The 14412-nt window shown below is 40.8% G+C and overlaps 2 protein-coding genes across 2 annotated transcripts; one reads left to right on the plus strand and one right to left on the minus strand.

The window, feature by feature from the left end:
• The first annotated feature begins 111 nt into the window (after nt 1–111).
• Nucleotides 112–6907, plus strand: tbccd1 (TBCC domain containing 1). The gene is made up of 9 exons (XM_076030827.1): nt 112–226; nt 1599–1661; nt 1767–2033; nt 2120–2272; nt 2367–2483; nt 4457–4706; nt 4844–5030; nt 5125–5655; nt 6608–6907. Exons 2-9 carry the CDS (start codon nt 1599–1601, stop codon nt 6804–6806), a joined length of 1767 nt encoding a protein of 588 aa, XP_075886942.1. The 5' UTR covers nt 112–226; the 3' UTR covers nt 6807–6907.
• A 298-nt stretch (nt 6908–7205) lies between these two features.
• On the minus strand, nt 7206–13868 carry lcmt2 (leucine carboxyl methyltransferase 2). Its single transcript, XM_076030828.1, has 14 exons — nt 13711–13868; nt 13452–13576; nt 12969–13050; nt 12378–12558; nt 12107–12263; nt 11745–11934; nt 11526–11633; nt 10982–11063; nt 10228–10455; nt 9220–9465; nt 9006–9103; nt 8135–8322; nt 7901–8036; nt 7206–7452 (listed from the first exon to the last, which is right to left on the minus strand). The coding sequence occupies exons 1-14, from the start codon at nt 13756–13758 to the stop codon at nt 7276–7278; spliced, it is 2046 nt and encodes a 681-aa protein (XP_075886943.1). The 5' UTR covers nt 13759–13868; the 3' UTR covers nt 7206–7275.
• Between the last annotated feature and the right edge of the window lie 544 nt (nt 13869–14412).

Below are 14412 nucleotides of genomic sequence, written 5' to 3' on the forward strand. Positions count from 1 at the left end.
CCATTGGGTCGAGGAAACTTCTTCAGCATATGAAAAATACAGGATTAGATCAAAAATAAAAATTAGGGTTTTGTTTTGTTCGTTCTGGTTTAGATAACGTTGATTCACACTCCAACACAGTAGGTGGCGGTAATGAGCTCCAACCGCCATAGAGGTATTAGAAGAAGAAGAAGAAGCGGAGGAGGAAGCAGAAGAGGAGGAAGAAGAAAATAACAACAACGGAAGGGTAAGAGCAAGCGCTGTTTTATGCATTTCGTGTTATTGTCGCAATCCCAAAGAAATTCTTTGAAGTTGTGTCTTGTTTCTTTTCTTTTCTTAAGCCACCCAGTAACATAGCGTTCATGTTATTAGTTCATTGTTAGCCTCGTCGATCGCATTATTCACCGATTCTCAAATGGGAAACACCTGTCATACTTGGCTGAATTGAAAACAAAGTGACTTGAATTGTTTACTCGAGGAAGTAATGACCTTGTCAACCGCAGTGTGTGTCCAAGTGTGACATAGTACTGTGAAAACATCATTAACCCGCGCAAACGCTGTTTAAAAAAAAAAAAAAAAAAAAAAAAAAAAAAAGTTGTGGCTGAGAGTAGTCGGAACTCGACAATGATAGGGTACATTTACGTGCGGCACTGTGTCGAACCAAAGATAAATGAGCATCTGTTCGTTTTCTCTAGGTCATGTTTTATTACGGTCAGCGAGCTTTATTGTCGGGATCGACGTAGCGGTACATTTTACACAACTGTAAACACTTTACAAATCAATATGCTGCAAATCACAAAGTGAACATACGTAGTAATGACCAGAGATGATAATTACAATGATTATTAATAATAATAATAATAATAATAATAATAATAATAATAATAATAATAACAGTCATACTAATTGCTACTATCTTTTTGCTAGTTTAAAATGTAGGAAGTCAGCAGTAGTTGCCTATGAGCATTGCCAGTCATAATGGGTATAGACTAGAGCAAGGGTGGGCAAACGTTTTGACTGGTGGGGCCACAATAGGTTCTAAAAATTTGACCCAGGAGCAGATGGATGGAGTGTTTTGGTGACCTACCTCATAGGAGAAAAAATATATATCATGGGATATGTAGAAAACATGTGTTTTAAAGTCAATTGAAAGTTGCCAAAAAAGTGTTAGAACAGAATATGTCTTTGAAGAATCACTGTATTTAGCTCTGTATTGAAATGACTCTTAAAACACTGGGGGAAAAAATTACGAAATACAGCTTCTTCTTTTTTTTTTTTTTTAAATGACATGCTTACTATTAATATAATATCTTCAAATTGGGCAGACCGGATTAAAAGGCTTAGTGGAGTGAGTTTTCCACCTGTGCCCTTACTGGAGCCATAACGTTCCCTAGCGGTCGACTGTGTATGGCTGCCTAGTTGTAAAGCTACATTGGGAATTACCAGAAGTGTGTATGTTAGTTGTGACAATCGTGTGGCAGTTACATACTGATTTGATGAGTAAGCTCTGAAAAAACAGCTTTGCTTCTGACGAGCTGACGACTGCAGCTTGACATTGTTATCATCTAGTCCAATTCTTAAAATCATTTTTGTTCTCCCCCCCCCCCTGCTTTGTTTAGATGGAGAGAGACACCATGAGCATATGGCCACGCATGGAACCCTTTTTATTGGGGGCCCTGCAGGTTAATATACATCTTTTGTGCACTTCACTCCAGCGGAATAAATTGAATAAAATGGAAGCCATCAATTGATTCTGGCGTAAAATAACATGTTTAACACTGTTGCAGGTTTCCCCTTGCTCAAAACTCGGTCTGCACTACCTTCGCAAGATGTCGAGCTACGTCCAAACGCGAGACGGCTGCTTTCCACAGTTGAGCTGGTCCATGTGGAAGCACATAGCCTGCGGGAAGCTGCAGCTTCCGGAGGACCTCGCGTGGCTCTACTTTGAGACGTTTGACCTGCTGATAGGCCACCCTCCCGAGGAGAGGCTCGAGCTGGCCGAGTGCTTTTCCCAGTGCTCTTCGACGAGCGAGCTGGACCAACAGAGGAACAAGGTGAGGAAGAGGTTGTAACGTGTGCTTGTCATTTGATACACACTCATTTGTATCATTGTTTGATTTTCTCTTCTTCTTTCTCGCAGCTGTCGGTGGACACGCTGCAGTTCCTCTTGTTCCTCTACATTCAGCAAATAAACCGAACGTCTCTCCGCGTCTCTTTGATCGGCGAGGAGTGGCCCACGTGTCGCACAAGCTCCCCGTCCGACCGACAGGGCAAGACGAACTCTCAAAACAAGGTCCTTAGAAATGTCTTTAAAGTCTTTTTTTTTTTTTTTTTTTAATTGTTATTCTTTATAATGCATCTCTCTCTTTTGCTCCTTGGTTCAGCAGAACTGGGACGATCGTGCACACCTATCATTTATACGAAGCCATCTTACTGAAATCCTGGACCTGCTAGTAGCGCCGAACCAAAGGTCGCCGTCTGGATCACCTCTCGAAGACTGCCAGGTCAGTGAGCTGCTGGAACACAAACTATGAATTTGGGACATGCATTTTGCAGACTAGTCTGAGTTTGTCAAGGTTCCACGCAGCCTGCTATGAAGAAAGTTGCAAAACAGGTCTCGTATTCTGTGTCTTGGCCCATTGAGGTCTGCCATGAATTTCAAAGTTCGATTTTTTTGTGCTGCCACTCAGCTGACAATGACAGAGGGATTACAGAACTCCACATTTAAACTTGACAAATAACAAATAAATCAAACTAAACTGAAAATAGCCCAAAATAAATATAATATGTTTATTAAACAACAATAAATTCAACCATAAAATAGGACGTTCAAGTTAATCTATCCAGTAAGCTTTAAAATGGATGAGAGGCTGTGTGTTCATAATGATACAATAACTTTACATAGCAGTTAATCATTCAAATTCATTAGAAATTTAACAGTTCTGTGTTTACATTACACTTAAATTCTTAACATCATCGTGTGAGCTGGCTGGATTTTCCCAGTCCGTGTGTGATGCCACTCTGGGGAGGGGGAGGGGCCCCACCCCCTTCCTCAGGCAGGTCACATTGTGTATATATATAGGACGCGTATAATGCATGTGTGTATGCACGCGCATGTGATCAATCAATCAATCAATCAATCAGCATACGCACGCACACACACACACACACACACACACACACACACAAATCCAATGAAGTCCGTGAGCTCACACAACACTTTTATACTATTATACTCGGAAGGGAATCAGATACATTAACGGCTGCATGATCTGGGGCGACATCGACTGGGACCATATTATTGTCAAACAAGTGACCAGAGGCGATAAAGTGGTGGCTAATGGTGTCACACATCACTGATGTATTAGAAGCACAGGTATTACCACAGTGGGCAATTATTATATTTGTGTTAAAGGGTCAATAGACTGCGTTAAAAATACGCAAGCGCAGTTAAATTAACTATCTTCAGAATAATCCGTATACAATTTGAGTGCCTGTATGAGCAGGTGAAAGTCCCTCTTTCTGACTGCAAGTTCTATGACAGTGCTGGAGATCCAGGACGACTGTTGCCGTGATTGCTGGCCGCCTTTGGTTATTGTCATGCTGTCGCAGAAAGTTTTCAGCGGCAAAACGTCCGCTGTCAGGATCCAAAATTGCATTGCAGGCGGTCTGAATGGTTTCGATGCAACATTAATCGTCTACGAATATAACCTCACTTTTGACGTTTTTTGGTGTGTAACAGCCTTATGATTGTATTCCATGATCTGTGGACAACCATAAGAAAAATTGCGCAACATGTATATTTTTTAAAATACAATATATAAAAGTAGTATGGGTTACAACACAGTAACATAAAATTTGTTAAAATTTAGATTAATGTTTAGGAGTTAATGAGTACATTAAAACACTCTACATCAGTAATATGTTTGCATAGTACATTATTGCACAGTATGTCTAATAAACAGTAAAATAATTTGAACGAGCAGAAGATCACAAGAAATAAGAATAGAAAATGAAACGCAAAACAATATATACTTTGTGTATTTTTATTTTTTGCGGTCCTAAATGGTATTAATCTAAATTTTATGTGGTTAAAATGTGATTGTTTTGTCAGTAGTTTAATGATCTTGCTTGTATTTTCTGCAACTGTGGATATTTAAAAGGGATTTTTTTTTTTTTTTGCAATGTATGTATATTGGGGGACTTTACTTTTAAATCGCTAATATCTAAATACTAAAGCAAGTAATTTGAAAACTGCAGTGTCCACATGAGCTTAAGTAAACGGGTGAGAATTAATACAGTCCAGCAGACCACGATCCAGAGCAGAAGCATAAATTACCCCCACTCATACTAGCTACATGTCTTGTATAAATTGAAGGCCTTGATTTTGTCACAAATTATTATGAAGAAAGCAACCCCCCCAAAAAAGTTTGTACATTATACTAGTCCTGAATTTTTTCCGCTTCTATTTTTGCAGATACCACTTGAGGCAGTGCTGAGCCTCAGCCTGCTCTTGGAAGGCTCAGCATGCCAGGACAAAGCCATTCAGCCCCTCCACGTGCTGCTGACCAAAGACCCATTTCAAAAGCAAGCCGGCTACTCGACACTCGGTCGCTCTTTCCACCTGCACAAACTGCTGTCGTGTATCCAGAACTACCTCACACTCAATCCCTTTGGAATAACCGCCTGCCTCAACTCTGGCAAAACACTTGCCTGGGCTTCACAAGGTGTTCTTGAGTCTTCTATATATTCTTCAATTTAAAAAAAAAAACAGTACTATTAAGAGATGGTGTTGAATCAGTACTGTACCGTGTCTATTTAAAGAAATTGATTCAATCTCCACTTGTTTTTTTGTGTTTTCCAGTGGAAGGAGCCATGAAAAAAGCTAAAATAGCCCGAAACACCCACATCACTCCACCTGGCAGTAGAATGGTGGTGATATCACAAGTCATGAAGCAGACCCTGGCCAAGACCTCAGACAAGCTCACAGGTTCTAACATCAAAATCCACCGATGCTCAAATTCATTTATTTATCTTCTGTCTCCTCTCAGGTAAGACGCTCTCACGTATCAGCAGGTTGCTGTCCGAGCCTTGCGATCGCAGCGCCCCCTTCACGTTTTCTTCTACTCCAAACCCACTGTCCAGGTCGGTGAACGTGGACAAATGCCGCGACTGCACGGTGGTGCTGGGTCCCGTCGAAACCAGCGTCCACATGCACGGCTGCCACAACGTGCAGCTGGTGTGCGTGGCCGGCAGGATCGTGGTCGGCGCCTCCTCGTCCTGCGTGCTGCACGCCTTGACGCCCACCCGCCCGCTGCTGCTGCCCGGGAACGCCAGCATCACCCTGGGGCCTTTCCACACCTTCTACCCGTCTTTGGAAGATCACATGGCCAGCGTGGGCCTCGCCGTGGTCCCTAATTTCTGGGATCAGCCTCTGATCCTGGGACTGGAGGACCTGGTCAACGCCTCGCTCAACGCGACTCCGAGCCCCGAGCACGCCTGCTACCAGCTGCTCCCCGAGGCCGACTTCCACACCTTCGTCGTGCCCTTCCAGATGCAGGGAGACACGTGCGAGGTGCCCGGCGGTTTGCCTCCACAGTACCAGGCGGTGATTGAGAGCAAGAAGAGAAGGATACAAAGCCTGCAGAAGATGCTGTTGGAGGCCCAGTTGAACAAGTGAGTGGCCCTGTGGGCGGCTGTGGCTTGGATGGTAAAGCAGTCAAGTACGGTGTCATACAAATATTGTGTATCACCCCCCACACACACACACACACACACACACACACACACACACACACACACACACCTTACTTCAATTTGATTTTGTATGACACTATTATTTGTATGTATTTATATGCATTTAATATTTATATGTTTATATGTATTATTTTAAGTATACTCTTAACAGTAAGAAATAAATACCTTTTATTAAAGAATACAAATTAAAGTGAAAATAATAAAAAAAAAAATAATAATAATAATAATAATAGTAGTAATAATAATGATGATGATGGTGATGATATACAAGTCCCTAGGGGACAATACCTGTAAATCAAATCACTGAGTAGATATACATTCATTCATTCATTCATTCATTCATCTTCTATACCCGCTTATTCCTATTCAGGGTCACGGGGGTCTGCTGGGTGGGTGACACCCTGGACAAGTCGCGAGTTCACCGCAGGGCCAGAGTAGATATAGTTGGAGATAAGTTGCACATTGAGGTTAATGGCGCCAGCTGCGTTTCCATTACGCCTAGAATTGCGCAAAACCTAAATATCGCAATACAAGACTGGTCATTGAAACACCTACACTTAGGAAAACTTCTGAAATACGGCTAAAAGGTTTTGACGCTCTCATGAGGTGGCTTTTCAGATGTATCGATATAGAGGTTTACCGCAAAAGTGTCATGGAAACTCGTAATTTTACGAGAATTTCGGAAAAGCTAAAATATGAAAAACTGGAATGGAAACGCAGCTATTGGGAGCTTAGGGATCAACAAAGTTGCTCGTTGGATGATCACGCCATCACGTTATATATTTCATATATTGTAGTTTCAGGTACCCTGTTGTGTCTTTCAGGGTTTTCGTGTTTCTACTACCAACATTCCCTCTTTTGTGCCCTGCAGGAAGCAAAAGCATCAGTTTCAGGAGCTGTTGGAGGGAAAGTTTCACGAGTGGCTTCGGGAAACTGGTCAAAGACAGGAACTGGACAGCTTGATCCCATCCACAGTAGCTGCCGTCAATGACTTTCCTGTGACGGCGACGAGCACAACCACAGAGGATTTTACTCAACAATTGAGGCGTGTATGGCAGACGGGACGCTAATAGAACATATATATATATAAGAGGTTTATTTTCTATAATTTTTCACCTATTTTATCACCGTAGTTGATTCTAATAAATCCTGTAATAATTTTTAGTGTCAAGATTTTTTTGGGTGTGTTTTGTGTAAACAGTCACACACACACACACACACACACACACACATAAACCAAAACACCCCGAAAAGTCTGAAGTGAAGGTTAAAACTACTTTGGCTGGGTCGGGTGAAGAGGAAATTCAAACAAGACAAACAGTGAGTAAAATCCTCCTCCTGAGGGTTTTAATTCGTGCTGTACAAATAAAAGTTGACCGATTGATACATGTGAGTGTGTGTGTGTGTGGTGTGAAAGAGACGAGATTATACACCATTTTCTTTTCTTTTTTTTTTTTTGTAAGTTTTTTTTATTTTTTTTATTTATTAGGCTTAAATTGTTCATTTTGAACCAGGCGGTGAAAAAGTTCATTTTTAATTTCAGACACTTAATTCATTCAGGAACGATCTGAGGCCAACAGTAACCGGCTGACGATTGAAGTGAGTCCCAAAGGAGAAACAGTTTCCTCCTCCACCTATCAGCAAAACCTCTGTCTTTTCCAGGTCTATGACTTCAGAGCAGAACGAGTGCAGCATTAGGGGCCAGGGCACTGAGGTCTGCGCGCAGAACAAAGGAATATTTTGTTAAGAGTTCATCTTATCTGATGGATCCACTTCAGTTGTGATGAGAATAATTAAGTTAATCGCTTGATGCCTTTTAATTAGGGCTGTCAGTCGATAATTTTTGCGATTAATCGCATTAGTGTCCTGAGTTAACTCGCGATTAATCACAAATTAATTGCAATGTTTTTTTTTTACCGTTCTCTACATGTAACTTAACAAGATATTTATTTTATAGATTTATTTTGCACTGTTGCCCAAACAGGCAAGTCTTTTGACATTTTCTGACAACAGGGCAGCTAGCTTACAGTGAGAATAACCTCTTAACTTCTTAGTGAGAATAACCTTATTAGCATGTTAACTTCCACAGCCCTACTTTTAAGATAACAAAACATCTCCAATTACAAGTAGATGAACGTACTGATGGAAATGATCCTAAAATTACCGTGTCCATCGTGAACTCCATGCTGCTGCGTGTCGTGAGGTTAATTACTACGCCACCTGGGACTCCATCAGAATGATGCCACACTCCACCGACCACAACAAGTGTTTCGCCGATGACGTGGGCACAATGCGAGTATCTTAAAAAAAGAAAGAAAAATAAGTTACTGTATTTTAGAGATTCTGTGATCCTGTACGAACTTACAGGAAACTGCTAGTGCCATGAAATGCAACACACCTGGGAACAACACATGGATGAACGTCGATTGTTTCCCAGACAAAGCCTTTTTCACTGGGCCGTAAAATAAGGGTGTCACCTAATGGCACGTCCCTTTGACCCAGTCCTCCAAACACCACCACACCACCCTGGTACGAACTGGCCGAATGGGAATGACGTGCTTCTGGAGTGGTGCCCTCTAGTGGGATCTAGAAAGAATTCAGAGGCAGGGCCTGATGAATGCATCAGCAAAATAAGTTGTTACAATGTTGTTGTTTTTTAAAGCAGGTCTATTGTGAGATCCAAATAGATGGTTACTCCTGGCACAGCAATTTATTTATAATAATGAGGACATAATATTAACGACAATTACTGTAACATGACTGATCACTTTGGCACAACGGTCAATCAATAGACTGTGCAGGGCACACAATAATATGTATGTACACTGTAAAGTCAATGTGAACGGAACAAAGAATTGTTCTACTTGCATTGCAAGATTAATATGGCACAAGGTATGGAGTTGGAGCCATTCATTTTTCCTTATGTCTATTATGAGAGTTTTCAAAAACACTCAAGAAACAGAAGAGGAAGGAAAAATAAGAACTAACCCAGGAGCAATGGCTAATATTGTGTGTCAGAACTTGCTTTTGCAATTGTCAACATGTCCAAACTCACTATTATCAGCAACGTTTTATAGGACTGCACACAATACACATGTATGAAAAAGGTCAATGTGTTTTCCCTGTCATGGGACCGTTAACACAGGAATTCTATGCTTGCTAGGAAGGAGTGTTTTCATGACAAGGACAAGAATTCTCTTGGTGGTTGGTGCTTATTAATGTCTCTGTGTTTGCATTGGACTGATAATATACATTTGGACAAAGCAAACCTCAGTCCAGTGCTGTTCATCTTGACTTAGGAAATAACTGTCACCAAGAACTGCTTCTGAGGAATTTTTTCCACCATAGACAAACAGGAAGTTTTTGCCTTGAGGAAAAATAAAGACGGTTTATTACAGTGAATTTAATTTAATATGGAAAATATAGGGGGGAAAAAAACTACACACACAGATGAAAAAACACGGACTGCGCATTTAAACTCACCCTTGTGTTTGACCACGTTGGTTGTGTGTCTCCATCTTGCTGATGGTGGGTTGCCTGTGGAGACCATAGGCTCTACCTGAAGTTTTACCATATCCGCACTGTCTGAAATAGGGATCCTGCATGGACCGGTAGGGTCAAAGGTCACTTTGCAAAGACCTTGGATCGGCTTGTCTGGAGAGGAGCGACCTCCAAAGACCACAATGCCGGTGCCAGGAAGCAAGGTGACTGTGTGGTAGAGTCTCACTCCTGTGCAGGACAAACACTTGATCACCATGTGGAGCACATGGCTAATTTGGACCAACATTTAAGGTGACATATCATTGTATCAAGTATTGATGCAACTGCAAATACCAAAAATAAACAGCACTTCGGCTTGTATGGCAGTGCTTTGACTTTATCTTTAACAACAGTTCAAAATGCATGAGAACAGCATTGAGCTTTAAGATGTGGTGTCCAGTATGCACTAATGCAACCTATTCTTTAAAACATAAATGAACGCAAATCTATGGAAGCAAACTCTTAAAATATGAGAAATATTATAATATGAATATGTGAAAACAAATTGTGTAAAATGTATTTTTAAAAAATTGTTTCAACTGAGCTCTGTACTGTTAACAAGCAGTGACACAATGAGCAAATGACAGTGGCTTTTTGCACCATTATCATTAATTTTAGACTTGAGGCTGCATGATTCTGAAAGAAATGGTTTTCCGTCACCAGTTCCATTTAATTTTGGGGGTAAAATTACAAAAAAGCGAATAATTTCGAATACAGGTGCATCTCAAAGATTAGAATATCATCATATTCAATATTTTTTGTCATTCATTACAGAAAGAGACTCTCTGAAAATTGAAGAGTCTCTGAAAATTGGAATGGTATATTTTAAACAAAAATGTCAGGTTTCTGAAAAGTATGTTCATTTCTATGCACTCAGTACTTGGTTGGGCCTCCTTTTGCATGAATGACTGCATCAAAAAACTGAGGGCTGGAAACATTCATAAACCTTACCCATATCTCCTGAGACGTCTGGGTTGAAGAGTCTCCAAGCATCCTGGCCCTTCTGGAGGATCCTCACCGCTGCTTCCCTGCCCCTGCGGCTAAAGCCTCCAGTGAGCAACACATTCCCTGGGCTAACCGAGCAGCTCGCCATACCCAAGCCCTCAACACAATCTGGTAGGGTTGTCACGCTGACAGTCGCAGGGCTCCATGATGGGACAATGGATGGCGCCAGGGGCACTGGGGGAGGAATTAAAAGAGGAGCTGTGTTTTGTTTCGGGTTCTACAAACACAGCACTCAGTGTTCTTAGTTCAAGGAGGAGCAACTCTTTTAAAAATGTCCATTTAGACAGCCCTGCCACCATGTTCCTCCCGTTGAATCATAACTCCTGTTGCGTCCAAGGACATTTGTGCCCCTGTGAACTATGACTGAATCAATATTGAAGATTTCTTTTTATTATTACTATTTTATTACTATTCCAACAAATACAACAAAAATTACTCAAATGAAAACATACTCAAATTACCAATACTATTTTGTATTTAAAGACAATTAAAAGTTTTGCTTGTTGTTTCCATGGTTGAAAACGCTAACTTGGCTAAATACTAATAAAAGCAGTGAGCTTTAAGGGCACAACAAGCACAAAAAAGTGAAAAAGTTGCTAATATTGCATGCTTACATAACACATCATTGACATAACACATGAAACATTATGAAAATACAGTATTAAGAAAGTGTTGCTATATGAGCGTTTATAAACTTTACCATGCCTGAGTAAAGCTTGAACCATTAATGAGCCCCGAGATGCAGTGAGGATAAAATAATGTGAACATTTCTGGTGCCAGTCCTGAGAACAGATACAGGAAGAAAAAAAAAAAAAAAAAGGTTTTTCATTATCACCACAGTGGCCGAGTGGAAAAACAACAACTAATCATTCACTGTTTCACATAGGCTTGTCTGATATGGTGCATGCATCCATCCTTTAATGCTTATCCAGGTTGGGATGCAGGGCAGGGAGCCTCCCAGAGAAGAGAAGCCCAGTCTGAGGACTGTTGGGCATCTGCAAAGCGCTTTGAGATGCCGTTGGATGTGATTTAGAGCGTTACAAATTAAAGTTGACTGATTGATTGACTGTTTGATTGATTGATTGATTATCTGGTTAGCTGAGAGACATCATCTCCTATCATAGAAGGAAGAGCAGCTCTACTACAGGGGCTGAGGTGTGGGGCTTGAAGATGTGCATCAGCCACTTGCTATTTCTTCTACCACCTCCCCCCCACCAAAACAAAACAATGACATCCCAGCTTACCTCATGTTCATCAAACAGCTCCAGGCTCTCCACTCTGCATCGTTCCTCCTCCGAGACCAGCCCAAGATAGAAGGCGTTCAAATCGAGACACACACAATCATCCCAACCCTGGATGGAATCATATATAGTTGTTGAAACACTTCCCATAATAAACTACTCTCAATATACCATTGCACTAGCATTTGCTGTCTGCAGAATATGTATTGTCTGCATACTGGCCTGGTCAAGGAATCTGCACCTCTGGGCAGCAGCGTCTGGATACTGTTGCAGCGAATGCAAGCTTGAATTAATTTTGCGGAAGTGATCTTGCATAATCTGGCCAAAGGGATCACGCGGACCAATCTGCTCATATAGAACAAAGAGGGACTGCGGCATGTTTTTTGCCGCCCAACTGATAACTTGATCAGACCTGAGAGACAAACACCATCAAATCACTTCGCATCCACAGTGCACTTTTAAAAAGTTCTTGCAATGATTGTGACTAAAAAAAAAAAATCTTGCTTTTAAAATACAGATCAGGGTTTTTACAAACCACGCATGTCCTAACAGGGTGGGGCAAAGAAACATAATTCAAACCTTACTGGTGAGTTTCCATGTAGGTTAGCACAACCTCAGAGAGGATCATGGTGGGGGCAGTCCAGTCGAACCCGACTTCACCAAGCGCCGCTTCTAACTGGTCCTTCTCTCTTATATCTACCCCTAACAAATTATATTGATCACTGGACAAAAACACTGGTCCTGAGGAGATATAAGCACAAGAAAAACTTCTTAGTCGTGAATGCAGCATACATCGTATGATATTACATTTACAAAAATGTCATTGACCACAAAAATTCTTTGAATATCACAAACCTGTCAAAGACGGCAAACGGAAGTCTAGCATGGACCTCAGTGTCACATTGCAACTGATCAGAGACGCTTTTTGTTGGATGACATCGGGAAAATCTACCTCAAACATAGCCACCGTGTCGAGGGCGCCTTCTGCGCGTAAGCGAAAATACAGCGAGTCGAACCCCGCACCCAGTGACAGAATCTAGAAGAGAAAAGTAAAGGAAGGAAAATTTATGTATGTAAAATACAAAGGCAGGGAAATGAAGGAAAAAAAAACATTACTTTTAAAAATGCAACTTTAGGACAAAAGGCCAGAAAGGATAGTTCAACATTCAACGCATAATTCGGCAATTTGCATCAACACTTCAGTCAAATGAGTTGACCAATTCTCCTTAATTATCAGTGCCCGTAGTTTTCAAAGCCCAGGGACAGAGATGAGAGCTGTTCAGCAAATAAAAAGAGGGTGACAGGTACAGGTCACCTGCGGTTTATCTAAATAGATAAGAGACATGGATATATAAACGTGTAAATACACATACACACCTCGGGAGAAGTTCCCAAAATGTTCATCTATCAATGTATTATTAGCGAGCTCAAGTTGTGTCAACTCGCCTGTCTTCTGGGGCAGCCAGAGGTGACGCGGAGGAAGTTTCTTAAACAGTCGTCCACAGCTCTCCACCGCACATAGTAGCCCCTGGAATTTGTTAAAAGCACAATTGTTGTAATTACTGAATGCAATGATTTAACTGGACAAAACTTTTGGAGACCTTTACATCATATTTTCTCTATATCATCGTTTCAAATAGTGTTGAACCTTATGTTGCAATGTGTACATACGAACTCTGTTAGTACAAGCAGTACTATTAGAGTACTATATTTTGTAATAATGGTTAAGGGTTAGGGTGTAATCAATAGTCACGTAAATCCAAAAAATGCTAAACTCAAACTTGACATTTGGAAAGACAACAGGCAAGCCCCAGAACCAAAGGGTCGAATACATTTTGTGTGGCATTGCACAAAGTTTAAAAATGCATTTCATTTATGGAAATGCAAAAACATGCGTTGCAAGCAGCAGCATAACTACTGAGGGTTGACCTGTTAATAAGTGGGGTTCTCCTCGACCCTTTGCCAACTAGGTGTTGAAGGAAAGCATCCTCGAAGTAGCCCTGAGTTGCAGCCGACCTCTTGCTTACCATGCTGCTGTTATTGGTGCGCTGTACCTGCAACAGCAAAGTACGAATTTTATATGAATTTGAATACGTGTGAATGACAATCACATGAAATACAGAATGCTTTCTTAAAACATGTTGTCACAACGTTGTCAGCAAAACGGTTGTACACAAACGATACTTACGGCTGTGTCTCTCCCCTGCTTTATCTTATTTATTTGTTTAGGTGGCATAATGTAAGTTAATTGTGCTTTCGAGACAGTAGTTGTCTTCGTCCCTTTTTTTAAATTCAGCGTTGCACTGAGGTCTGACGCTTAACTCCGCCTACTTCCTGCTTACGTAATTTCTCCTTTCCTACGGACGCCGACGAGGATGCTAAGCGCAATTATTAACAGCTAATTTGGGAGGCTGTTGTTTTCATCGACGTGAACAATTATCCAAACAAGGCAATATGTATGTTGGATGTTGGAAAGAAGTACATTTGGTCTATTATAAACACGGATATTACAAAATCCCGTTCATGTGTCAAATATTTTTTATGAAGCAACACTCCCCGTTTCGTCTATTTCTTTCTCTAATGTAACGGAATTCATTCGTCATAGCTGACAAATTCTTAATGACACTGCGCAACCGCATAAACGTAAAACATTATGCAAACTGTAAAAATACTGAACATAATTAGGAAGTGGTGATATTTCTATGATTTCAATGGATAGGAACGTGGGGATTCAATAATAATTATATTAAAAAATATACTACTAAATCGATTTAACCATGTCTATTTTTGTCTTCTTCTTTTTTATCTCGTCTTCTTATGTCAGCCTTATTGTCAGCTTCATTGAATAGTCTACATCAATTATGACTGCTGAATTATGATTAATCGAAGA

This window comes from Nelusetta ayraudi, unplaced genomic scaffold (genome assembly GCF_046127955.1).
Source record: "Nelusetta ayraudi isolate G7.1 ecotype Tasmania unplaced genomic scaffold, CSIRO-AGI_Nayr_v1 ptg000031l, whole genome shotgun sequence".
In the NCBI taxonomy this organism is placed as follows: Eukaryota; Metazoa; Chordata; class Actinopteri; order Tetraodontiformes; family Monacanthidae; genus Nelusetta; species Nelusetta ayraudi.

Coding starts and splice junctions, on each gene's coding strand:
- tbccd1 (XM_076030827.1), top strand. CDS start 1,599: ATGGAGAGAGACACCATGAGCATATGGCCACGCATGGAACCCTTTTTA. Junction 1,662..1,766: donor TTTTATTGGGGGCCCTGCAG/GTTAATATACAT, acceptor ACACTGTTGCAG/GTTTCCCCTTGCTCAAAACT. Junction 5,656..6,607: donor TTGGAGGCCCAGTTGAACAA/GTGAGTGGCCCT, acceptor TGTGCCCTGCAG/GAAGCAAAAGCATCAGTTTC.
- lcmt2 (XM_076030828.1), bottom strand. CDS start 13,758: ATGCCACCTAAACAAATAAATAAGATAAAGCAGGGGAGAGACACAGCC. Junction 13,577..13,710: donor AGCAGGGGAGAGACACAGCC/GTAAGTATCGTT, acceptor TTGCTGTTGCAG/GTACAGCGCACCAATAACAG. Junction 8,323..9,005: donor ATGAACAGCACTGGACTGAG/GTTTGCTTTGTC, acceptor AATTCTTTCTAG/ATCCCACTAGAGGGCACCAC.